The following is a 27454-nucleotide window of genomic DNA, read 5'->3' as shown; positions in this document are numbered from 1 at the left end:
TGATAAAAAGATAGCTCTGGTTACTAGACCTATTCTTAAGTAGCATCTAACTGAGGCAGCTAACTGGTATAATAGGTAAATTCCCAGACTTTTATTCAGGAAAGCCCAAGTTCAAATCTAGTCTTCCTAGCTGGGTGACTCTGATCTGATTGTCTCAATTTCCTCAATTGTAAAATGTGATCATAACTGTAAAGCACTTACTGTCTGACACATAGTAAGCTTCATATAAATGGTAGTTTATTATTATCATTATTTATATTAATTGGAGTGTTTCTTTGTGGAATGTTGATCAGATATCACCGGAATAGCTTTTACCTCTTTTGTGGGCATGGAGTCCATTTTGAATGAAAAATTCTTCTACAACTCAGAGGCTAACTTGATTGGCTCTTCTCAGAATCTTTGGATGAATTCTCGAGTCATAGGTAGCATTATCACTGGTAACAAGAAAGAAAATTTCTCTAATCCAGTCATCTATACTTTGGAGAATCTCCAGGTAAGGTTGCTTATCTCCTAGAATTGAAACTTCTGTAATCCTTTCAAAAGACCTTTGCCAAATCATCTAAAGTTTGTCTCTGCCCATCAGTCAGTTCATATGTATTGAATGCCTTCTCTGTGAGATTACTAGGCTTTTTCCCCAGAATGCTGATGGCACTTGCAATCCTTCAACCTTTAGGAATAATAGAGTCTAACAACTAGTTAGTTAAAGTAGGAAGCTATTGGATGGAAGACTGTTTTGAGCTCCTCTCTCTCCCTCTCTCCTTACCTTCCTCTGTTCTTCACATGAATGACCTTACAATCATCTCCAGGCTTTGCTCCTCCTCAGAGCCATACAGTGATTTATGTGAAGAGACACTCTGTCTAAAGTATGGTTTGATGTACTAGCAATCTCTGCCTCCTATGGTTGGAGCCCTTGAATTCCATGACAGTTGACATTTCCCTCGGTTACTACTAAGGTTTTCAGTCTTCCTTTCACTTTTGTTAGCGGCAAGGCATGTGTTGTGTATGGAGATCTCCACATCTCCAGTACCTGTGTTCACTCTAGTCATTTTTCTTTTCTATTAATAGCACCTCCTAATTCTATATTCCTTTACAGTTATTCTAGCCCTATATAATGTCACAGATGAGGAAAATGAGACCCAGTGCAAGGAAATAGCTCACTTGCAGTAACTCAGCTATCTGGTGTCAGAAGCAAGGCTCAATCCCAATTTTTCTGACTCAGAATCAGATGTGTTCCCCCTCATATGATGCTACTTTTGTCATTATCACCAAATACATCAAGGAGAATTTTCTTGGTTTGGTATTCTGCTTTTACAGCCAAAGAAGAAGTCAGATAGATCCATCTGTATCTCCTGGGATCCAGAGATCAAGGGAGGGCGGTGGACATCTACAGGTTGTGTGATTCTTTCTTCCAATGAGACACAGACCACATGCAGCTGCAACCACCTGGCCAACATGGCTGTTATCATGGCTTCTAGGGAAATCACGGTCAGTGGGGTTGATTGTGGGATGAGCTCCAGGGTTTCTTGCCACAGAGAACTTATTTTTACTGATCAAACAAATCAACCAAGAAGGAAGAAAATGTCAATTTACTCACTCATCAATTCATTTGATAAACATTCATTAAATATCAATTGTATGAAATAGATCATTGTGATGGGGGCTTAAGGAGATACAAAGCTCAGATAAGACAGGTCCTTTGCTCTTATGGAACTTCTAGTCTAGTAGGGACATAAAGACAAACAAAGCAATGTGCATACTTGACTTGCTTCAAATACTCAAAGGTATCAAAATTCTGTTTGAGGTCTGGGAGAGAAATAGTTACTGTCAAGGGGAAACTAGGGAAGTTTTCCTGAGGAGTATTTGAGGTGGACTTTACAGGATAAGAAGGTATTTAATAGATAAAACGTGTAGGGAAAACATTCTAGAAATAAAGAGCAATGGGAATCATTACATGAAAACCTAGTATTGTGAGTCTTGGTTTGAGGGCAGAGAGTCAGTCATTTGAATAGATAAAGCTCAGAAGGTGGAGAAGTGCCAGCTTGTAGAAGACCTTGAATACCAGACCAAATAATCTGAACTTGATTTGGTAGATAATAAAGAACCACTAGACATTTTGGGGGAGAGGAATAGTCAGATCTATCTGTAAGATTTATCTTAAAGGCCTTTAAAGGGTGGATTGGAGAATTATTAAGAAGTCTTCTACATCCATTCAGATGAGTGGTCATAAAGACCAGAACTAGGTGATGATAAGTAAGAACTGTGACAAGTGGTTAGGTGGAAGGAGGAGACATGTGACAGGTGTCACAGAAACAGAATGAATGGGCAGACAAGTAAACTAGTCACTGGTTAGATGTGGGTGAGGTGTCAGGTCCTGTAAGTGATACAAAAGAAGCATATGACATAATAATCATAAGGACTGAATAAGATAGATGTTCAGATTAGAGATGGGAGAGATTCTTTTGGGTAGGTATGGTCAAGGAGGGCACATTGATGGGAGAGTTAGGCCTTGAAGAATGGATGAGATTTGGAGGGTGTAGAAATGAGACTGGTGTGAGAATAGGTATAGAAGGAAGATTGTTCTTTACAAAAGTGACTGCCTGGGGTGAAAAGGGGAAAAATCAGACTTTCATTTTTTTTTTCACCAATTTAGAATCTTTGAACAAACTAGAGTCTCAACTATTTAGCATAGAATAGGAAGACACTTTTCTGAAGAACTATAAAGGGTGGTGGACCATGACCCCTGAAAGTTCCTTTCTTGGAAATGCCTGTAAAGCTGGTGCTCAGTCATTGACCATTGTGAATCAACTTTCAGATGGATTTTGCTTTGTTTTGGATAAGCCATGTGGGGATGATTCTTTCACTACTGTGTCTTGCCTTGGCCATTATCACCTTCCTGCTGCTGTGTCGCTCCATCTGGAATCACATCATCACCATCCACCTGCACCTATGCATCTGCCTCTTCCTGGCTAAGCTCCTCTTCCTCATAGGAGTGGTCAGAACAGAAAATAAGGTACATCTTTTCATACTGTGCCATTTGACCTCACCACCTCCTTCTGCTCTACCTCCTCCCAATTTCCACCCATTTTTTATGTTTCCCACTTGGTATTTTAAGACCATAGGTAAAAATAAGACCACAGAGGCAACATGGTGTAATAATGGATAGGAAACTGAACTTGGAGTCAGAGAAACTGGATTCAAATCTTATCTTAGACACTTACTGGTTTTGTGACCTTAGACAAATTATCTAACTTAACTATGCCTCAATTTCCTCATTTTTAAAATAAGGGAATTGGGGCTTGATGATCTTGAAGATCTCTTCCAATTCTAAATCAAGGTCCTCTATGCAAGCTTGTCTCATTGCATTGTGGTATAGTTGAATGTGATGAAAGTACAGAAAAATAAGAGAATCAGCCGAGATCTTTTTATGGCGTACCTTAACTTGAGGAGTTGGATAATCTAAGTGATTTCCCCTCTGCATTTGTGATTGGATCTGTTCTTACCCCCAACTTTTATGTGCCTGAGGAAAACCATTCTTTGGACTGGGTTGGCTGAGCTTGAAAGAGCTTTAGATGTGAAATTCAAAGACCTGGATTTGAAATCTGACTTGATTACACACTCTTTTTATATCCCTGGGCTAGTCACTCTACCTTTCCAAATCCGAATTTTCTCACTTATAAATTTATATTTATAAATTTTAAATAGATTTATATTTATAAATTTATAAATAGATTTATATTTGTAAATTTATAAATAGATTTATAAATTAAGACTAGATGATTGTTCATGTCTAAATTCCCCGACCTAGCTAGATCCAAGTATCTATAATCCTATGATCCTAGGCCAAAAGGCTAACAATGTGACACCTTCTGAGTGCCTGTCTACCTTTTCTTGGTAGTCTTGGCTGTTTTGGAGGGGACCTTACCATCCTTTTGACCAGCGTAGATCTATTAAACTTACACATCCCTTTCCTAACTCTCTGACTAATGAAAGGGCTTTGTCCTCAGGGTCATTGTCTTATTTGACTGGACATTTTCCACTATAACCCAGTGGAGGCAGGGAAGGGCATCTTATATTCAGAGACCATGTGAAAGATTCCTCTTCCTCCCCTTCTTTCCCAAGGTGTGCCAGGGGTGGATGACAGGATCTCCTTTCTTTACAGATAGTGTGTGCTGTCATAGCTGGCCTGCTCCATTATCTTTTCCTGGCCTGTTTTGCCTGGATGCTGGTGGAAGCCATGATGCTCTTCCTGATGGTCAGGAACTACTTTAGTTCCCAAAATATCAAGATGCTCCATCTCTACACCTTTGGCTATGGTCTTCCAGGGTTGATTGTGCTAGTGTCAGCAGGAATCCAGTGGGAAGGTTATGGGATGAATGACCGGTGAGTATGGGGAAAGGCAGTTTGCTGGGGTGGAAAGAACTCTGGACTAGGGAATCAGAATCTTGAGGGTCATATTGAGTCTCCATTTCTTATTTTTCCTGTGACCTTGAAACAATCCTTTCTATTCTCTGGGTCACAAATTCATTCTCAATTTCTCATTAGGTTGAACTAGGATATAGCTAAGCTCTGATATTATATATTTGAACATCCCTTTCTCCTCTGTTCTAAGGTTTTTCCCAACTGACATTTTGTGGTCTAAGACTCTTTGCAGGTTTGATTTTCTGAGGTCCCTTCCAGTTTTGACATTATTGTTTGGAGACACTGGGAAATATTAAGCCTAGAACAAGAGAAGATTTAATGGGAGTCATGCTGTTTGAAGGGTTGTCAAATGAAAGAGGGTCTAGTTGTGTTCTGCTTGGCCCTAAGGGGCAGAACTAGGAGTGTGGGAGGGAGGAACTTGCAAAAAGAAAGTTTTAGACTAGAGACAGAAGTTCTAATAATAAGAGCTGGCCCTAAAGAAGGATGGGCCATCTTGTATCTTGTTTTCAGTCCTAGGGTTTAGATAAGTCCTTGACAGACATGTCAGAGATGGAATTCTTGTTCAACCCTGTCTTGAACTAGATGCATTCTGAGATACTCTCCAACTCTGAATTTTTCAATTTTAGGGTTTTTTTTTCCTTTAGTGCTGTGTGGGACAAAAGCCACTTAAATAAATTTTGGAGATCTCTCAAGGTATAAAGAGAAAGTTTTATTCATTTCTCCAGGAACAGACCCCAAACAAAGAGATTGAGGCAAACACAAAAGACCCAAAAATCACATTTATCCTAATATGATCCCCACCCCCACTGGCCCACCCTCATTAATGAGGAATGTGGTCTTCAAAATCTAGCTGTATAAATTAATCTAAGGGAAAAAGCATATAATTCAAACCAAAACCAGAATATCCCTTCAGCCCCAGGAACTGAATGAGCATCTGGACTTCAACAGATAAGGTGGGGTCAGTTGACTCTTCACCAATATGCCAGAACTGTTTGTCATGGGAAGAGGGACTTATAATTAAATATTTTCCAATCTATAATATTCTACTGAAGAAATCTCAGATTTTATCCCACTCAGAGCTAACATTTTATGTTCTGCTATCCTGAAGATCCTTCTAGTGCTAATGACCTGTTATTAAAAGGGTCTGTTATAAATGGCTTGAGAATACTTAGTCCAGAGTGATTAAAATAGTTTTTATTAAGATATCTTAACTGGGGAGGCTAGGTGGTGCAGTGGATAGAAAACCGGCCCTGGAGTCAGGAGTACCTTGGGTTCAAATCCGGGCTCAGACACTTAATAATTACCTAGCTGTATGGCCTTAGGCAAGCCACTTAACCCCATTTGCCTTGCAAAAATAAAACCTAAAAAAAAAAAATAATAAGATATCTTAACAAAATGGCACACCTCTCTCATGGTGGGAGAGAGGGGTGGGGAAATCCTAAAATACAAGCTCTTTTATGTACTTTGAAAGGCTTTGTTTCCTGCCCCCTCATGCCAATCATAGGCTGGGGTTACAAATCTTAACTGATACATTGGTCCTAAAATATTTCCCCACCCTGCTCATTAAACTAATAAGCAAGCTCAGCTAGATCTCCTTGAGCATGGGAAAAGGAGGTCAAGACTGTAGGTTAAGTTAAAAGCAGGTGGGGCAATCTCATCAGTTTTTTTTTATCAGTTTTTTGAGTTTTTGAGGTCACCTGCCCATAAGACAACAATAGACAGAGCCCAGTATTTGTGATGTAAACTTACAATCCTCCTTGAACATTCTTGTGGAACCCAAATACCCACATTTTCCTCACCTTTACCAAGAGTTTTTAATCTGTGAATTTGTTCTAAATATTGTTTTTATATATATATATATTTCAAGATAATTAGTTTCCTTTGTGATGCTATGTATTTTATTTTCTATATTTATTTTATTTATTCAAAGATATTTTGAGGATTCTAGGCTTACATACACACACAGACACATTACACAGATCTAAGCTCTTTTCCACTTTTATATTCAAAGATTATATTGTATTCAAAATTATTCAAATATTATATTAAACAATTATATTCAAATTTCATATTCCACTTCTCTATTCAAAGAGTCCTTCCATGTCTGACCTTCTATATCCCTATGGCCCTTCCAACTGTGACATTCTGTGTTCAGTGTTCTAAGGACCTTCCAGCTGTGATATCCCATGAACCAATCCTCAGATCTTGCTTCTCCCGAGCAATAATTACTCAGGAAATGCAGCTGTTACTTGAAGGATGGGGCAGGGTGGGTTTGGAGTGTTTCACCCCTACTCCTTCCCTCCCCACATCCCCCTTAACCCCAAGACTGACTTGGTAATTAACACTGACTTTCCTTTGTCATTCCAAAGCTGCTGGCTGAATACAGAGAATGGATTCATTTGGAGTTTCCTGGGACCTGTTTGCACAATAATAATGGTATGTGAGTCACCAGTTGAAGCCCTTGCTGAGGAGGGGCTTGGAGAGTGGCAAGAGAGAGAGAAATTCAGCCCAAGGGCATGCTCCATGGTATCATGAGAAGTTTGTTCATTAGGCTCAAAAATTGTCTGAGTTAGCCTCACACACCAGGGGAATGAGCAATTGGCTTAATGGTATGATTCTAGGGGTTCCAAGGTGGTGTCTCCTTAATTTTTTCCCTGGCATTACATGATTTAATTTTTTTTATTTTAATTTTTAAAACTGGGTCTCCCTATCTCATCCAGGTTGGAAGTAAAGGGCTTCTGGTGGACCAGTCCCTTCTCTTATTGGTGGGTCTTTTGGTTTTCTTTGTTTTCTGACCTTGACTGGTTTGTTTTCCCTTCCCATTCCCAAAGGTCTCTTTGTATTAATGCCAAACTTAAAGAGTGATCACCTATTGGGTTTATTCCAACTCCACCTCTTATTTTAGTTCCGAACTCCTGAGCTCAACAGATCTAATTGCCTGCCTTAGCATATCCACATGGCAGGGATTATGGTAATGGCCACTAAAACTGATTTAGAAATTAATTCTTTAAAGAACTTAAAAGAGACATTAAGCTAGTCTTCAAGTATTTGAAGGGGAACCACATGGAAGAGGGATCAAATTTATTCTGCTTAGCCTCAGAGGATAGAATTAGGAGCAAGAGGGAGAAGTTGGCAGATTTATACCCAAAGTAAGGGTAAAAAAAATCTTAAAAATTAGAATTATCCCCAAATGGAATGGTCTGCCTTGGGTTCCTAGGTTTTTCTCCATACTACAGGTCTTTAAATAAGGATGAATGGACGCTCTACGTTGTAGATCCATTTTTCTAGCTATAGATTGAATTAGCTGAATTTGGGGGAGCACCTTCTAATTCTCAGATTTTTTAAATGAGGTAGTCAGATTTTTACCTGCAGCATGTTTGGATGGGAGGTGGGCAGAGATCAGAAAACTCTTAAAATCTAGTTAGGTAAGGAGAGTTTGCCACTTGGATGGGCAGCTAGGGATGCAACAAAGGTGAAGGAATGTTGCTCTCAAGAAAACATTTTTTAAAAAATATATTTGTTTCTAATTTTACTGCTGGACATCCTAGGGAGAGGTGGACTTCGAGATGAAGCTGATAACATAGTACCTTTAGTTAGTTCTTCTGGCAATTTATTGAGGGCCAAGGAATCCTTGCTACTAATTAGTTGTGTGACCATGCTCAAAATCCTTTCTCTTGTCTGAGCCTCATTTTTTTTATCTGTAAAATAAGGAGAGTAAGACATGCTATACACTTTACAGGGTTATTGTATAGTAAGTGCTGTTAACTTTAATTGTAATGAAAATATGCTATTATTATTATTATTATTAATTTGGGGGATGTTTTTCATTATGGACCTAAATCTCCTGGTGAATTGGAATGGTGAATATGAGTACAGAATGCTTCCAGATTTTTAAAGAAAACCAGTTCATACAGTGGCCAAGGTCATTCTCAGAATGGTACAGTAGAAAGTACATGGATGTGGGGGTAGAGAATCTAGGTTCAAATTCTGATCTGGAACCTGGGTGGTCTTGGGTGAATTACCTTTCTCCCCCCCACAACCTATGTTTCTTCAGCTGGATAATAAAGGAGGTGGACTTTTTTAATGTCATGAACCCCTTTAGCAATTTGATGAAGTCTCTGACTCCCCTTTCAGCATAAGAATTTTTTTTTAGATTTTTCAAGGCAGTGGGGTTAAGTGACTTGCCCAAGGCCATACAGCTAGGTAATTATTAAGTGTCTGAGGTCAGATTTGAACCCAGTCACTCCTGACTCCTAGGCCGGTGCTCTATTCACTATGCCACCTAGCTGTCCCCAGCATAAGACTTTTAAATGCATGAATCAAATATGTAAGATTATGAAGGAAATCAAGTATATTGAAATACAAAATACAAAATATTTAGAAAAATAAGTTCACAGAGGTCAAGAAGACCTCTGGACTAAAATATATTCAAAATATATTGTAGGTGTCAACCTGCCATTTTGGGAATTTACAGTTTCTTATGAGAGAAGCCAAGGGGATCTCCAGGACCCTCCTATTTCCCAGCCTCAGTTCCATGTCCATCTTCTCTGATCTTCTTGCAGATTAATTCGGTCCTCCTAACAGGGACCCTTTGGATCCTGAGAAAGAAGCTGTCCAATGTCAATGCAGACATAGCTACCCTCAAAGACAACAGGTGGGTTTAGTTATGTTGCAGGTGAGATTTGGAGTAACGAAACAAAGATAGAGATCAAGGGTTCCTGAGAAATGAAAGAATTTGAATGCTTCCTGGGATTTTCAAACTGTTCAAGATTTATTATAAAAGGCTTATAGAGTATACACTGTAAAACTTTTCTCTTCCCAGAGTCAACAGGCACTTTGAGGACAGGAGTGAATAGCAAAAGGCTAGACAAGATTGCTTGGGAGACAGAGAAATAAGGAGACAGAGCAAAGAAAACAGTCAAGTAGAGAAGAGAGAAAGAGAGAGAGAGAGACAGAGACAGAGAGACAGAGAGACAGAGAGAGACAGAAAGACAGAGAGACACAGAGACACAGAGAGAGCCCCTGGTCATGTAATGTGGTGGTCCATGGTGAACTCCCAGGGCCTAGCTAGCTTGGGAGTATATGGCCTAGGAAGGAAAAAGAGAAAGATATCCTTGAGGATAGCATCCAAGAGACAGAAAGAGCCCAGAAAGGGTGGCACTTCTTAAATGCACTTCTGTAGTGGATAGACTCTGGCCGGGGCAGGGGGTAGTCTAGCACTTGGGCCAAATATACTCCAATGGCAAGCTACCTACTGGTCCTTCCTGTCCCATGGTGCGTGAATTCTATGTTAAACTGGAAGCTGGGTAAAGGAGGAATGAGGAGGGGGTACAAATTTTATATTTAACAATATTAATAGAAGTCAGTTTACATCTCAGGAGCATTAACAAAATTTGACAGCATAAAAGATATAGAATTTGTTTCTAATTATAAAATTCCTATATTCAGAATTATCTGCATCAGTTAGCAGTCCAGTGGATTAAGTGCTTCTGAGCAAGGTGAAGACACCACTGGAATGATGATTAGAGAATGATGCCACAGAGGGCTTGGATATAACAACCTAGAATGAACTGCTTTCTCAGTAGACTCCCTCTTTCATATTCCATGGATTGTAGAGTCACAAAATGAAGAAAGTGTATCATAGTGTATCTTAAAGAGCATTAAAGATTGAATGATCATGAGAAACAGAATGTATTAAGTGTTTATTAGGTGACAGACATTTTGACTTTAAACTCAAGATATACAAATACAGGTTAAGTCAGATAATCCCTTCCTTTAGAGATTTCACATTTTACTTGAGAAAAACAATAATAAAGAGGAACTTGAAAAGAGGACAGAGGGGGAAAATGTACATGTGGCACCATGATTTGGAAATGGCCTAAAAGTGACATGCTTGTCTGTTTCCACACTAGATAAGGTAAAAGCCAGTCTCTAAAAATCTATGAGAATATGAGGGACAGAGACAGTTCCAATGAGAGAGAGGAAGAAAATGAACCATCAGAGTGCAGGCAGCATGCTTTGGAAATGGCCAGGACATGTGTTGGTACCCTAGTTCTGGGCAAGATAAGGAAATGGCTCCTCTACCCAAGGGGAGAGGTTAATTTCTCTTGGAAGGTAAAATGAAGGGAGCAGGCTGTGAAATATTATATCAGACACTTCAATAGGCAGGGATCTAGTAAGGCATTAAAAAATTACCACTTTTATGGTTTTCCAAATCACTTTGCAATACTTTCTTTGTCTCAGTTATTAGCTCAGACTCTTAACTTATTCCTTTCTCTGAGCAGAGGGACTATCTGCTAATTTCTTTGGGTGAGGGCTGCCTGGGTACTACTTTGAGCAAATCTGCCCCACTGAGTTGGCCAAAGATATTTCTGTGCTATTTGTTGGTTTATGGTTGGAGATTCCTTTTGCTCACTCTGTGGCCATCCTGTGGTTGAGACAGTGTTCTCTCCCCAGACTGATGATAAATATTAGTGCAAAAGCAGATGCATCTTGTCATCTGAGCTCTATGAACACAACCATAAACTTAATATATATGTAAATCAGTTTTGACATTAGTCCCTGTAACACTCAAATGGGTTCCAGCACATTTGATGCATTAACTTTTGCTCAATAAAAAGGAGGAAGAATCTAACTCATCTAACTCTACTTTCCTGTATATCCTTTCATCTAGTAATACCTCCCCATCTTTTACTTGAAAAACTGATTTTTTTGAACCACAGTATAGAGTTTGACATTTATCCTTACTTTCCTCACCTTACTAAGTAAAGCTGCAATGTTCTAGTCTATTGTGATCTACTCATGTCCTTGTTGTTGAGTCATTTTTTAGTCATGTCTGACTCTCCATGACCCCATTTAGGGTTTTCTTGATAAAAATACTAGGGTGGTTTGCTATTGCCTTCTCCAGCTCATTTTATAGATGATGAAACTAAGGCAAGTGGGGTAAAATGACTTACTTGAGGTCACACAAATAGTAAATGTCTGAGGTCAGATTTGAACTCAGGAAAATGAGTCTTCCTGACTCCAGACCTGGCCCTACCCACCTGCTCTCCCATCTTTCATCCAATGCCTATTTCTATCATCCAACAGATTAACTATCCCATTCAGCCTTGGGTCATCTTCAAATTGATAAACATTTAAATAGCACAAGTACAAGGATGGCTACCTGGGCTCTTCCTTTGACCTCCAGACTGAAACTGATTCATAAATGACTTCTCTTTGAGTTCAGTCATTCAGCCAATTGCATATCTGCCTAATGTTCTATACAGTCTATGTAGCCCACACTTTTTCAGTTTGTTGGCAAGAACAGCATGAGAGACTTTGTCAATGTTTTGCTTAAAGGAGTAGCTAGGTGACACAGTGGATGGAGCACTGGCCCTAGAGTAAGGAGACACTGAGTTCAAAACATTTAATAATTACCTAGCTGTATGACCTTGGGCAAGTCATTCAACTCCATTGCCTTAAAATAAAAAAAATGTTCTGCTTAAAGTTAGGTATGTTATGTCTGGCAGTGATAGGTTGAGGTAGTGCCATACTGGGCTGGTAGGGAACTGCCATTCTTTTTTAATGACTTCCTGTTGAATAGGTGGTGCCTATTACATTCCAGAGTCTATGCTAAGTCCCAGAAATACAAAAAGAAGTAAAAGACAGTTCCTGCCCTAAAGGAGCTTACACTCTAATGAGCGAGACACCATGCAAACAAATATGTGTGTGTATACATATACATATATGTATATATATATATATATATATCCATTTATCTATCATCTCTTTCTATCTATAAAGCAAGGTATATGCGATCAAAATAGGAAATGATTAATGTAAGAAAGACACAAGAATTATAAGGGGTTGGGAAAGGCTTCCTACAGAAGATTGGATTCTGGCTGGGATTTGAAGGAATGCAGGGAAATCAGAAGGCAGAGATGAGAAGAGAGAGCATTCCAGGCTTGGGGAGGGCATACAGAGAAAACACCCAAAGCTACAAGACAGAGAATCTTGTTTGTAAAATAGCAAGAGGGCTGTTCTCATTGGAGTGAAGAGTACATGGTAGGGTACAAAGTATAAGAAGACTAGGTTATGGACTTTGAATGGCAAACAGAGGATTTTATAATAGATATTGGAGGTGATCAATAGGAAACCACTGAAGTTTATTGAGTAGTAAGAATGTGACATGGTTAGATCTGTACTTTAAGGAAAATTTCTTTGATGGTTGAATAGAGCATAGGTGAGAATGAGGAAAAATATGGATTAGGTAGACCAACCTGCAGGCTGTTCCAATGTTTCAAGCATAAGGCAATGAGGACTTGTAAAAAAAGTTAGTGGCAGAATAAGAGGAGAGGGGAAGGTATATTCAAAAGATGTTTCAAAGGTGAAATCAGTTGACTTTGGCAATGGATTGGATATGGAGGGAAGAGTTGACAGATAGTGAGGAGTCAGAGAAGACACTTAGGTTGTGAACCTGGGAGACTGGGAAGGTGTCTTTGATCTGCCAGAGAAGTTTGAAAAAGGGGGAGAAAGTTTGGGGTAAAAAAATAGAGTTAACTTTGGATACATTGAGTTTAAGATCTCTAATGGGCATCTGGAGGTGAAACTACAGGTCAACAGAGCAGTTAGGGTGAGACAGGGAGATATGAGAATCATCAGCATAGAAATGATAGTTAAATCTATAGAAGCTGATGAGAAAACCATGTGAAGTAGTATAGAGGGAGAAGAGAAGAGACCCCAGGAGAGAACTCTCAGGGATGCCTACAGTTAGAGAATATGACCTGGATAAGGACTCAGGAAAATATGCTGAGAAAGAACAGTCTGTTAGATAGGGCAACCAGGAGAGAATAGTGTCAGGAAAACCTAGAGAGAAAATTAAGAAGAGGGTAACAGTATCAAAGCATCAAAGGCTATAGAGAGGTCAAAAATGAGGATGGAGAAAAAGCCATTGAATTAGATTGTTGACAGATAATTGATGACATTCCTTTCCTTATTTACCTAATTCTTTTTCATTCTTCCCTGTTAATGTTTCTGGATTTCTTCCCTTGAATATATTTGCTAATAGATAAAGTTCCTTTGCCTCCTCTTTTATCTGTAGTCTAGAAAGGGGAGCAGATTGCCATCATTGCCCTGATCCTATGGACAAGGTGATATCCATCAAACACTCATCAATATCTTCCATGTCAGCATAACAATAAAGGGTATTCCGAGAATAGAAGCTAAGTTATCTTTGACTCAGAGAACTAAATGCCTCTTTCCCCTCAGCTCTGGCATTATATGGCTAGCAATACTCATTTCTTTCATCTACATTGTGTGGGTGTGTATGAATCAATCAAGTTTTGGCTTAGCCCCACATCCTACTACTCAGCCTTCATCCTTTTTTCTTTCTCTGGTTTATGTTTCACTAATTCTCCTATGAGTCAAGGCTATATTATAATCAATATTTAACTGAATTAAATTTTAAAGTAATACAAAATAGAGGCATTAATCAGCATACAAAAAAGACATAGACTATATACAGACAATTAGATACCTTCCAAGGTTTTTGATGAAATTCATCTTTTCTTTTCTTAAGTGAACCCAAAAGTTAAGTTCTAGGGACTTCAAATGGAAACTGAGAACCAGGATTTCTCCACCTACCCATCTGTAGTGTGTAAAGTTAGATTCTTCTTTGATACACTGCAGAAATTTTTGGAGTCCCTTGGGAGTCTTTCCTGAGACCGATACAGTTTGTAAGGCAGAGTGGCACCAGATGCTGGGCCTGGGTTCTCAAAACCCTCATCGCATTTAAGTTTTCTCCCTACAATTTGACCCTCAAGTCCTTGAACAAATTCTGCTGGAATTTCTTAAAAGGAAAAGATAGCCAGTGTATGCTTATAGAGTCCTTTAAAAAGCAAATGACTTGAGGGAGGGGAATCAAAGTGCTCAACTGACATTTTTCTTATCCCACTGTCTCTCTAAAGAGGTCATATACTGACCCTACCCCATGAAAGGGTGCAATTCATTTAAGTGGGCTTGTTCCTTTGTCCACAACTATGTGGCTAGAAAAGAAATGAAACCTAACTGCCACATATGTATCCAATTGTCCTTTATGCCTGAAGAGGACCAAAATGAGCTCACGTCAGGGTCAAGGTACAGTGTAGCTGATCAGACTAATCTGAGCTAAGAAGGCTCTACCACAGGTCGGTCACAAATAGTCCACATGAATATTTAAAATGGATATGGCTCTAAATTTGAGCATTTGCTTTGTTCGTAGAGCTCAGTGCCTTCTTTGATGTGGGTGCACCATGTTGGCAGTCCTTTGCTAGTGTCTTCCATATATCTCTTGATTTCAAAGTTCTTCAGAGAAACTTTGAAAGTGTCCTTGTACTATTTCTTTTGACCTCTATGTGAGCACTTATCTTGTGGGCAAATGTTTGTTTGACATTTGAACAATGTTGCTCACCCAGCAGAGTTGTGTTCTCTGTAGGAGAGTTCAAATGCTTGGAAGTTCAACTGAAGAGAAGACTTCAATGCTGATATCTTATCCTGCCAGATGGTTTTCAAAATCTTCTTTAGACAATTCATGGTGCTGGTAAACTGTCAGCAAAATGGATCTGTAGACCTTTAGTTTAGTAGTCTAATACCTCTACTCTGCCACACTTTCCTTTGGAGCCTAAGTTAAGAAGATGAACTCTCTTAGACCATACCTTCTAGAGGTCTGGTTTGATGGAGGCAGTGGAAGAGTGAGATGACTAGGCTCAACAGCTAGATAGGACAGAAATAATATGATAAAAGAGAAAGTGGACAATTGCTAAGGACATCTACGTGTTAAAGGTGATAAGAAATCTGAGGAAGGAGGAACTACTTTGGATTGGGAGGATAAATGAAGGCTTCATGGTTGGGGTAGTACCTCAACTAAGCCTTGAAGAAGAGAGAATTCAATTCGTGGAAACTGGAGCTAGTAGCAAGAAGGGGAGGAAGGAAGGAAGGAGCTAAAGAGAGAGTGAAGGAAAGAAAGAAAAAGAAGGAAGGAAGGAGGGAAGGGAAACAAAAGGAAAGAAAGGAAGAAGGAAGAAAAGGAGGGAAAGAGAGAAGAACAAACCAAAGAAATAAGGAAGGAGGGAAATAAGCATTTAATAAGCCTGTAATGGTGCTAAATATTTTATATATAATATATCATTGGGTACATTCTAGGCTTGATGTGAACAATGCCATGAAAAAAATAAAGGGATGGGAGAGAATAGGGCATGATGGATAGTTCAAGTGCTAGATGGACAAAGCAGAAAGAACTAGATTCAAATCTTTCCTCAGACATTTAAAAGATGTAACCATATGTAAATCATTTACAGTTTCTGAGCCTTAGTTTCCTTATCTGTCAAATGAGATTTGGACTAAATTTCTGCCCCAAATCCATGATCCTATCCTATCCTATAAATAAGAGATAAATTCAGTATGACTGAAAAGAGAGAACATTTGAAGTTTCAGATAATACTGGAGCCAGACAGTATTGAATATCAGGAAAAAGTATATATTTTATGTAGTAAGCAGCAGGGAACCACAGAACATTTTTGAATTGAGGAGAGATATTCCCAGAATAGTTGAGGTAAATGCAGGAGTGATTAGCTGGGGGAATGTATTATAAAAGACCAATGAAAGATAAGGGAGTCTATATTAGTCTGGTTGTCTCAGTGAGTGGTGAGAAGGGGAATATATATATATGGAGGTAATAGCATCATAGATATAGAATAGAACTAAGAGAAACCATAGAAGACAACTAAATCAACTCTCTTATTTTACAGATAAAGAAACTGAAATTCAAAGTGGGTAAATGACTTGTTTAGGTTCATACCCCTAGAGAGGGCCTGAGTTGTAACAGGAACCCAAGTTTTCTTGTTTCTGATTTCAATTCTCTAGTTACCATGCCAAAGAGCCTCTCTAAGGCTGAGGGTGAAGTGTCACAGATAAATAGGTTTCAAGCCTGAATGACTGGGAGGATGGTGAGAGCAAAAGCAAGAAAACAGAGGAATAACTAGGAATTTTTGAACTCAAGGCAAATATTATAATTTGAATGTAGAGCATGTAGTTTTGAGGGTTGGTGGAACACTTCCCCATGGAAGGGAACAAAGATTCTTTGACATTACTGGGAAGAACTATCAACACTGCTATCATGGCAGTTGGGGGTTGTATAGGGCAGGATGGAAGAGAAACTCATCTTAACTTGTCATCTTATAACTTATTTGAACTATTCTGGATGACTAGATGATAAATTGTTATCTTTCTATTCTTCTGCAGGACTACAAGTGCTAACAAGGCTCTAGTTTAACACACTAAATCTTGTGCCCCATGCAAAAACTCTGATTACCTTGCCTTAAGTATACCTCTTCAAGGAATTTAGAGGAATGATTCACATTCCCAATCTTCTTGCCACAGGTTACTAACATTTAAAGCCTTTGCTCAACTCTTCATCCTGGGATGCTCCTGGATTCTGGAAATTTTTCAAATTGGTCCCGTAGCAAGCACCGTGGCTTACTTGTTTTCCATCATCAATAGCCTGCAAGGAACCTTCATTTTCATCATCCACTGCATCCTCAGTCACCAGGTAAAAAGTCATGACTACGGGGAGGCTAGGTGGTGCAGTGGATAAAGCACCAGCCCTGGAGTCAGGAGTACCTGGGTTCAAATCCGGTCTCAGACACTTAATAATTACCTAGCTGTGTGGCCTTGGGCAAGCCACTTAACCCCATTGCCTTGCAAAAAACCTAAAAAAAGGCACGACTACAATGTCCTCTTCCATGTGGCCTTCCCTTTATGAAACCCATTAATAAATAACCTTGTTTTTCAACTTCTAGGTGCGAGAAGAGTATAAAAAATGTTTCACAGGCAGGCTCTAATCCAGCACCACTTCTCAGTCTTCAGGGATCTTATTATCTTCAATGTCATCCACTTCCAGAACAGTAAGGCATTTTTAATGTTGGAAAGTTCACATCATATTAAGCAAACTAATACATACTTTCCTGGAAGACCCTGGGTAAATTCCTTAAACCTCTGGAGCTTCAGTTTCCTTACCTGTAAAATAACAGGATTATGCCCAATGAACCCAGAGGCCTTTTCCAGCTCTAGGTGTATGATTCTATATGAAAGGATATGAACAAGCAACACCAAGGATGACCAGCATGAATGAAATGGGGCCTGCCTCTTTGGAACAAGACCCATGCTTGTCATGGGTCTATTGAAATATAATCTAGCTTCATTCAGACTTTGGTCTTGCTCTTCATCTTCTATTCTAAATTTCTGTCAAACTGGATTTCTAGATAGTATCTAGCCTTGTTGTATCCTCTCCTGTCTCCCTGCACTCTTTTTTTTGGTTCATTATTCATATTTATTTATTTTAAATTTTACACCCCCCCCCCCCGCTACATGCAAAAGCATGCTTCGATATTTACCTCTAAAACTTTGAACTCCAAATTCTGTTCCTTCCTACCATCCCTCTCCCCCCTTTGAGAAGGCAAATTACTTGTTGTAGGTTAAAAATGTGTAGCCATTGAATGGGATAAAGTCTGATATTTCTTCAACAGAATATTATAGATAAGATTTAGTTGAGCTATGGGTTATGTCTCTTCTGCCCCTCCTCCCCTGACAAACAAATTCTGGGATGTCGGTGATGTTATCATGACCAGAATGTGAAGAGCAAACTGATTTTGCTCCTTCTCTACTGAGTCCAGATGTCCATATATTCCTCAGGGCTGGAAGAGATACATGTCTCTGTTTGGATTATATGCTTTCCTTTAAATTAGCTTACGCGCTTAGATTGTAAAGACCACATTCTTAACTAATGAAGATGGGTCAGTAGTAGGGATCATGTTAGGAACCATATATATTGTTCCTGTTGTTCATGTTTCATTGCCTCCCTCTCCATCTATATGGTTGAGTAGAGGTCTGCTTCTTGAAAATCGAATAAAGCCTTTTTTTTCTTCATACTTTGAGAAATCTCCAATATTTATTTGAAGGGGGTTACAAACCACACACCATGAAATCATTACTATAATAATTAAGTTGTAAAAGTAAACATAGACCCTCCCCGCCAAGAAAGAGTAGCCTCAAGAAAAATAAAGTGAGAGAAAAAATAGTATGTTTCAGTCTGTATTCAGATACCATCAGCTCTGTCCTTGGAATGGATAGCATTCATTATCATGAGTCCATCGGAGAAATTGCTTCAATATATTTTCCCCACAGTTGCAATTGCTAACTGTATTTCTCTTCATTTTATTCCCCCATCCCCATTTATTCTATTCTCCCTCCTTTCACCCTGTCCCTCCTCAAAAGTGTGAAATATTTGACTTTCCTCTCTCATGATCTTCCCTCTCTTCTATCACCTACATATATCCCCCCTCCTTTTGCTCTCTCCCTGTCCCTTTTCTCCCATCCCTTTCCTATTTTCATCCAGGGTAAGATAAATTTCTATACCCAATTGATTGTGTATGTTATTCCCTCTGTGAGTCACTTCTGATGAGAGTAAGGCTCACTCAACCTCCTTTCCCCCACCCCTTCCCCCTTTTCCGCTTCACTGCAAAGCTTTTTCTTGTCTCTTTTATGTGAAATACCATTCCACCTCCTTTTCACCTATCTCCCCCATTAACTCCATCTTTTTAATATATTATACCTTCAAATTCAACTCTCTCCTCTGTCTGGTCTATTTGCTTCTTCTAACTTCCCTAATAAATGAGAAGGTTCATATGAGTTATCAGTATCATCTTCTCATGGAGGAATACAAGCAGTTTAACATCATTAAGTCCCTCATGATTTCCCCTTCCCATCTACCCTCTCTATGCTTCACCTGAGTGCTGTACTTGAAGATCAAATTTTCTTTTTATTAAAAATTTATTTATTTTCAATTTTACAATTTTCCCCTACTCTTTCTTCCCTCATGCCCAAAACACACACACAGAAGGCAGTTTTTTAGTTTTTACATTGTTTCCATGGTATACATTGATCTAAGTTGAATATGATGAGAGAGAAATCATATCCTTAAGGGAAAGAAATAAAGTATAAGAGACAGCAAAATTGCACAAAAGATAATTTTTTTAAATTAAAGGTAATAGTCTTTAGTCTTTGTTCAAACTCCACAATTCTTTCTCTGGATATAGATGGTATTCTCCATCACAGATACCCAAAACTGTGCCCGATTGTTGCACTGATGGAATGAGCAAATCCATTAAGATTGATCATCACCCCCATGTTGCTGATTCTACTCATCTCATTCAGCATCAGTTTATGCAAATCCTTCCAGGCTTCCCTGAATTCCCATCCCTCCTGGTTTCTAATAGAACAATAGTATTCCATAACATACATATACCATGATTTGGTCAATCATTCCCCAGTTGATGGATATTCACTCAGTTTCCAATTCTTTGCCACCACAAACAGAGCTGCTATGAATATTTTTGTACAAGTGATATTTTTACCCTTTTTCATAATCTTTTCAGGCTATAGACCCAGTAGTGGTATTGCTAGATCCAAGGGTATGCACATTTTTATTGCCCTTTAGGCATAATTCCAAATTGCTCTCCAGAAAGGCTGAATGAGCTCACAGTTCCACCAACAATGTATTAGTGTCCCAGATTTCTCACATTCTTTCCAACATCGATCATTATCCTTTCTTGTTATATTGGCCAGCCAGTCTGGGAGGTATGAAATGGTACCTCAGGAAGATCAAATTTTCTATTCAACTCTGGTTATGTCATCCAGTTCATTGAATGTCCATCTTTCCTCCTGAAAGAGTATGTTCAGTTTTGGCTGGGTTGTAATAAAAGCTCTTTTGCCTTCCAGAAGATCATATTCTAAACCCTACAATCCCTTAATGTAGAAGCTGAAAAATTTTGTGTTATTCTGACTGTAGCTCCCCAAAATTTGAACTGTTTCTTTCTGGTTGCTTATAGCATTTTTGCTTGACTTGAGTGTTCTGAAATTTGGCTATAATATGCCTAGCAGTTTTCATTTTGAGATCCCTTTTAGGAGATGATTGGTGGATTATGTCAGTTTTTATTTTACTCTCTGCTTCTAGGATATCAGGGTAATTTTCCTGTAGAATTTCTTGAAAGATGATGACTAAGCTCTTTTTTATGGTCATGACTTTAGGGTAGGACAATAATTTTTAAATTATCTCTTCTGGATCTGTTTCCCAAGTCAATTGTTTTTCAAATGAGATATTTCACATTTTTTCTAGCTTTTCATTCTTTTGATTTGTTTATTGTTTCTTGATTTCTCAACCACTTCCCTTAGATCCATTATACATTTTAAAGAGTTATTTTCTTCTTTCCCATCTGACAATTTCTGCTTTTTAAGATATTCTTCTCTTTATTGACCTTTTTGCACAGCTTTTTTTCCATTTGACCTAAGGTGATTAAGATGTTATTTTCAGTATTTTTTTGTATCACCTTTGCCAAACTGCTAACTTGGTTTCATGATTTTCTTGCATTGTTCTCATTTCTCTTCTTAATTTTTCCACTACCACCCTTACTTGATTTTCTTATTTTTTATGTTTTTTTTGAAAGGCAATGGGGTTAAGTGGCTTGCCCAAGGCCACACAGCTAGGTAATTATTAAGTGTCTGAGATCAGATTTGAACCCAGGTACTCCTGACTCCAAGGCCAGTGCTTTATCCACTATGCCACCTAGCCACCCTTACTTGATTTTCAAAAATTTTTTTGAGCTCTTCTATAGACTAAGACCAATCGATATTTTTCTTAGAGGTTTTGGATTTAGAAGCTTTGACTTTGTTATGTTGAGTGTGTATTTTGATCCTCCTTAGGACCAAAGCAATTGTCTATGGTTGGATTTTTTTTCTGTTGTTTGATCATTTCCCCAACCCATGACTTGATTTTAATTCTTTGTTAAGTTAGGGCACTCTTCCAGAGTGGAGGGCATATTGTTCCAAACTTTTGAGGGGCTTTTGTTGCAGTTTTCAGTGACAACTCCCCAGGGATCTTCAAATTCTCAATTTCTTCAAGGTCTTATGGGAGGCTCTGACTGCTCTCCTGGCCTGTGCTCTGGTCTGTGTATGACCACAAGCACTCCCCTCTGTCCTGGAACTGTGAGGAGGGTCCTTGCTCTTCTGTAGACAGTAATCTCTGTTGTGCTTCTGCTTCTTTTCCTGAGACTGATGCTCCAGACTGTAATCTGGATCTGAATGCTGGAAAAGTCACAGAGTTCTGCCTCAGGGTTAGCAAAGAGACTTCTGCAGACTCCCCCAACTCCCTTATTATCTGTGGACTGAGCACTCCAGAAGCAGCTGCCAGGTGGCTCTCTGCCAGCTGACTCCATGCCAGCTGACTCCCCAGACCTGCTTCTGGCCCCCTGAAGCAGGATCTACACTGAGGCCTCACCAGACTTGGCTCTGCTCGCACTCTGGTGCAGCAGAGTTTTCCTGCTGCCTTTCCTAATTTTACTTTGTAATTCCTGAACTGAGAGGTCTAGAAACTTCCCCCACTGCCATAGACCCTGATGGCCCTAGGGATCCAGACACCCTGCAGACTGTTTCTGGATGACTGGTGCTAGTTCACTATAAGGGACTGTTTTGTGTGAGTACTGGTCTCAGCAAGTAAACTTTCATCACCTGGTGTCCTCCAACACCAGAGTGTTGTTTTACTGGTTGACTAGAGAGTGCCATGGGATTGAGAGTGGACCAGGGACAGGGGAGAATATTTAAACACTTGTATTTGGTTTAATAAACGAATAACTTGCCATCTTTGTCTCCTGCCTCTTCAATGTTCTCCTGAGAACTAGACTACAGCTGGACTGAGTTAATTCATAGTTTATGAATAAAGGATAAGCAAGCTGTTAGGCACTCAACATATGGTGCCCAACGTGGGGCACAAAAGCTAGAAAAGAGCTGATTTGGGGACTAACTGATCAGAGTCCGGGATACAAACCGTGCATCAAAGGACAAGCAAGGAAAAAAAAGCTTCCAGGTGACATCCCAGAGCAAAAGACTTCAGAGAGGTAACAAGTTAATTGTTACCATGGGGCAGATACTAAAGGTATTTGAAAGGAAGATGGAACAAGGAAGTGTGGAGGAAATTGAAGTCAAAGGGAAAGTGTATTTGCCTCCATGGCTTGAGGCAGAAGAAATAAATAAGTATTATCAAGAAAAGCCTAGGATTAGTCCTATAGCACCTAGTGAATAAAAGGCATTACAAAAGGGCAAAACAGAAGGAAGAAAGTTTGGAGGATTTAGGAGCTGAGTTTCAGTCATATCCTGTTATTGAGGAGCCAGATCCTTTTAATCCAGGAAACCGTAGGAGAAGACATGAGTCAGTAAATATAAAAGCAGTCAGAGATTCAAAGAAGGCGATGAAGGAATACAGGGCAAAATCACATTTGGTCTATTTACATTTGGATACTCCTGCATACTACATATTAACACCTAATGATTGGAAGCAGATAGTTGGGGCATGTTTGTTATCTGGACAATCTGTCTTTTGGATGATGGTGTTTATAGAACAATGTAGACAGATGACTTTGAAGCATGCACAAGGTCCCAATGCCACCACATATTATGAACCATTAAGTGGCACAGGTCAGTTTCACAACAATGCAGACCAAATATATTATGGATTAGAAACATATGAAAGAATTGCTACCTGTGTAAAGAATGCCTGGGGACGTATTCCAATACAGAAACAAAAGAAAGAACCATTTGCACTTATCAGACAAAGAAATGAGGAGGCTTTTGTAGATTTCTTTGCCTTATTGCAGGAGGCAGTGGGAAGAACTTTAGAAGATGTAGCAGGAATAGATGCATTAATAAAACAATTAGCATGGGCTAATGTAAATGCTGATTGTCAGAAAGCAATGATTGGCTTAAGAAAGGATGCCACCACTGGGGAAATGATTCAAAGATGTGACAGAGTAGGGTCTCAAGTATATCATACAGAATTAATGGCACAGGTATTTGCTAATACACACATGGGAAATAAAGAGAAACAGACTTTCTTTGTTTGTGGAAAGCCTGGACATTTAAAGAAAGATTGTTGCAGTGCCCAAGGAGTTAAATCCAGAAAGGTCAGGGCACATTTTCCTAAAACTCCATGCCCAAAGTGTAAAAAGTTGGGACAGAATGTAGACAAGGAAATTTAAACAGGGAAAGGGGCCCTCTCCTAGGGAGCCCTCAAAAACAATCCTGGGGTATGCCAGTTTAGGACCAGCAGGAGATGTAATGGAAAAACCAATATGCAGCTTTGGCAGGAAGCCAACCCATACCAAACTACTGATGGTCAAAAGTGCTGGGAAATTTAGGGTGCCTCCATATGCTTCTACTGAAGTGCTTATTCACCCTTTATGATTAATGGATAAGGAGTTTGCAATCATTTTGGCTCCACCAAATCCACATTATATTCACATTATACCTTTAGGAAAGCACATGAGTGGGGAAATTTTCTCTATTGCAATAGTGAATGCAAATGATGATGATAGCTACATAAATGAGAACCAGTGCATAGCTCAGTTATGTGTTTTCTCAGGATCTTGTATAAATTGGAAGGAAAAGAAGCTGTTAAAGGGGCCAAAATTGAGAAACAACAGTGAAACTATGTTTACTACTATGATTTCTTCAGAAAAACCTCTTTATGTTATCCAAGTAGAAGGAATTGATTTCCTAGGCTTGATTGACACTGAGGCAGATCTGACTGTGTTCCCCATACAGAGCTGTCCACAAGCTTGGCCTAAACAAGCTAACTATACTAACCTAGTAGGCATTGGAGGTCAACAGGAAACAGAAATTTCTTGTCAACCCTTGAAATGAAGAAAAGAAGATAAAACAGGGACTGTCACTCCTTTCATAGATGAAGGACTTACAACAATATTATGGGGAAGAGATATATTGTGTCAATTAGGGGCAAAAATTAGCATGGATTTTTTGATTGGGGCGCTGTTGAGTTGAGAAGTGAAGTCTCCAAGGTGGCACCCCAAGGGACAGAGATTCTTTTTCAGCAGCAGTCCATTACCCAAGCACCAGCTCCATGAATAGGATGTGGGGGACCTTCTGGCCACTCCTTTTGGCTGCCACTTCCTGCATGGGCACACTATACGTGCTAAGTGCTACCCAACCCCTAAATCTATGGCCAACTTGAGACTCCTTGTCAGTGCTGCTGACCCTGACGTTCATTCTAGCACCCATGATGAATTCCACTCCCAAAGCCACAACAAATTCTACTGTCCAGCCCAGAACCAAGCATGCCATGACAGCACCAGAAAGCTGTGAAGTACATACTTCCTGTGTTGAGAGAAAAAATGTCACATGCTATTGGACAGTTTCTAATGGTGCTGGCTACTGTTCAGAAAATGCAACAATTCCAAATTATACTGTTGTTAACATCTCAAGTAATTGTTTAGTGGAACTTACTACCAGTCCATCTCCAACTAATTCTATAGCTAAACTTTTACCTTCAGTCTCAACCATCCCAGCTGTCACCACAGTTGTCACAACAGGTGCACCAAACACTACTGTGATTCCCACCCCTTCTATGAGAAAATCTTCTTTTGATGCAGCTAGTTTCATTGAAGGAAATGCTCTCATGAAAATCTTTGGGTGGAGCTCTTTTTCTCTCTTACTCTTTCAAATGTTCTCTCTCTCTCTCTCTCTCTCTCTCTCTCTCTCTCTCTCTCTCTCTTTCTCTCATTCTTTGCTGCCCCCACCCTCTACAGAAGGGGGGGGGAGGGAGAAGGGAAATCTTCCTTTTTAGAACTTTGAAACTCAAACCTATGTCTCAGAAAGAATGCATGCTTCACTGCAGGAAGGGTAAGAAATCAAGGGACCCCCATGCCTTCTTCCTGGTTTGGGGAAGAGGGGGAGTTGGGCAATGACCACATTTTTCGTAGGCTATTGATTGGGAAGCTTCGTGGTCATTTAGTTATGCAAAGAGAAAGATTTTTTTTTCTGGGACTGGGAAATTCAGATTTCATCTTTTGAATGTGCTTATGGGTAATAACTCTGCAATACTGTAGCTAACTTTGAATTTTGTGAAGTTGTTTAAGAATGCATTCAAGTTTTTTTCATTGGCTATTTCAAGATTTTCATGAATATATATGAGGTTCCTCAAGAAATCCTGATTGATTCCAAAAGTTATTTTTCTTTACAGGTCTTAAGTGGTACATTGAAAATATAAATACATTTATGTATATGTGTATTTAAACATCAATAGAATATTTTACATCCTTCCACTGGCCTGGAGAGGTAGAAAAATATTTCTATATTCTGAGATTTGGTACTGGCCAGGGTAACAATCTCAGCTTGGCAAAAATGATAAAACATAATTGTTTACTGTGTTTGTGTTAGTGTCTAACTACGTGTGTGTGTGTGTGTGTGTGTGTGTGTGTGTGTGTGTGTATGTGTGTGTGTGTAATTCAAATCTGAAATAGTCATAGTTACCTGATTTAAATGTTGCTCCATTTAGTTTGGGTTTTGAATTTGATTGCTTTGAAAGGTCTGTTATTGGCAAAAGAAAAAGGTTTGTAATCTTTGTCTCATCTATCATCACACGTTTATAGTAAGGGAAATATCACAAATCATGACCCTCTAGGATAAATCTGTGGATTCATGCATAATATAATGATGGAAATATTATTTGTAAAATTTAATAACTCATGTGAATTGACTTGGATGCTTAGTTGTTTTTACTATTGTTTAATTGACATTTGTTTATACTATTTTTGAACTTTTGTTTACAAGTTATGTGGCATCCATTATGTAACTGAATTAAGGAATTTTGCTTCAAAAAACAAGAAGGGGGATTTGTAAGGGACTGTTGTGTATGGTAATACTGGCCTGAGGAAGCAAACTTTCATCACCTGGTGTCATCCAACACCAGAGCATTGTTTTACTGGTTGATTGGAGATTGCAATGGGAGTGGGAGTAGACCAGGGACTGGGGAGGATATTTAAGCACTTGTATTTAGTTTAATAAATGAAAAACTTGCCATCTTTGTCTCCCACCTGTTCAGTGTTCACCTGTGAACTTGACTACAGCCGGACTGAGTCAAATCATAGTTTATGAATAAAGGATAAGCTAGCTGTTAGGCACTCAACAGTTCACTCTGGCACAGCCCAGACTGCTCTGCTGGCCCTTTCTAACACCACTGTGACAGACCCTTCCCCCTTGGATCTTCCAAGTTGTCTTGGGCTGGAAAATTGTTTCACTCAGCCTTTTTCTGGTTCTGCCACTCTAGAATTTGGTAGGTTCACTATTTATAAGTATTTGGAGTGATTTAGGGAAGATCTTCAGGAATTCCTGACTTTACTCCAGCATCTTGGCTCCTCCCCACCTTTCCTTGCATTCTTACAATCATCTTCCATGTCTGGAATGAGCTCCTTCCATGTTTCCACCTGTTCAGATTTTTGTCTGTCTTCTAGATCCAGTTCAGGTACCATTTTTCCCCATGATATTTTCACCTATGAACATCCTTCCAATTGAAAGTGATCTTTTTCTCTTCAAATTTCATATATAATTTTGCCTTAATCCCTCTTTTATCTTTATTATATTCTCCCTTGTACAATAATTCTCAATGACCCTAAAACATCTACCCTAGATGTTCCAGGAGGACAAGGATTACATCATTTATCCTCTTTCTATCTTCAGGGTCATCATAATGCCTTAAACATAGTAGACACTTTAACAAAAGTGTGTTGGATTGAATGAGCACACACACACAAACATATACACATTTAGAAAAGATCTTTAAACACCATTTTAACAAACTTTTCTGCAGCTTGATAGTGCAACTGCCAAGGTTGGAATATAACATTATGATCACTCAGGTGCTTATAGAAGAGGTTAAATTGGTACTAAAGATACAAAGAATGAGGAAACAGCCATATTGGACAAAGTAAACAGAGAGGTGATATAACTAAGAGGACACTGAATTAGTAATAGACACAAAAAGTAGTCCATTAAAATAGACAAATTTGTTCATTATAAAAATTAATTTGTTCACTAAAAACAGAATACATTTATTGATTTACTAAAATAAATTGATCTGTTTATATAAAGATATTTGAAGGAAGTAAAAATACCAAAG

General features: G+C 39.0%; 2 protein-coding genes across 3 annotated transcripts in view; both read left to right on the top strand.

Moving 5' to 3' along the window:
• The window catches only part of LOC141500484 (adhesion G protein-coupled receptor E2-like), a 118527-nt gene extending 100145 nt beyond the window's left edge, over positions 1 to 18382 (top strand). The window contains exons 27-34 of the mRNA XM_074203683.1: positions 294 to 493; positions 1315 to 1485; positions 2813 to 3010; positions 4160 to 4380; positions 6789 to 6855; positions 8982 to 9073; positions 16816 to 16984; positions 17235 to 18382. Coding sequence (XP_074059784.1) covers positions 294 to 493; positions 1315 to 1485; positions 2813 to 3010; positions 4160 to 4380; positions 6789 to 6855; positions 8982 to 9073; positions 16816 to 16984; positions 17235 to 17276 — 1160 coding nt within the window. The 3' untranslated portion in view covers positions 17277 to 18382. The remainder of the gene's footprint in view (positions 1 to 293; positions 494 to 1314; positions 1486 to 2812; positions 3011 to 4159; positions 4381 to 6788; positions 6856 to 8981; positions 9074 to 16815; positions 16985 to 17234) is intronic.
• LOC141500485 (putative adhesion G protein-coupled receptor E4P) overlaps positions 1 to 27454 on the top strand; it is a 258858-nt gene that overhangs the window by 148981 nt on the left and 82423 nt on the right. The gene's annotated exons all lie outside the window — the stretch shown is intronic.

The sequence above is a fragment of the Macrotis lagotis genome, chromosome X (assembly GCF_037893015.1).
Source record: "Macrotis lagotis isolate mMagLag1 chromosome X, bilby.v1.9.chrom.fasta, whole genome shotgun sequence".
Taxonomy (NCBI): domain Eukaryota; kingdom Metazoa; phylum Chordata; class Mammalia; order Peramelemorphia; family Peramelidae; genus Macrotis; species Macrotis lagotis.
The sequence above is the reverse complement of the archived record's forward strand: the minus strand, read 5'-3'. Positions and strand labels throughout refer to the sequence as shown.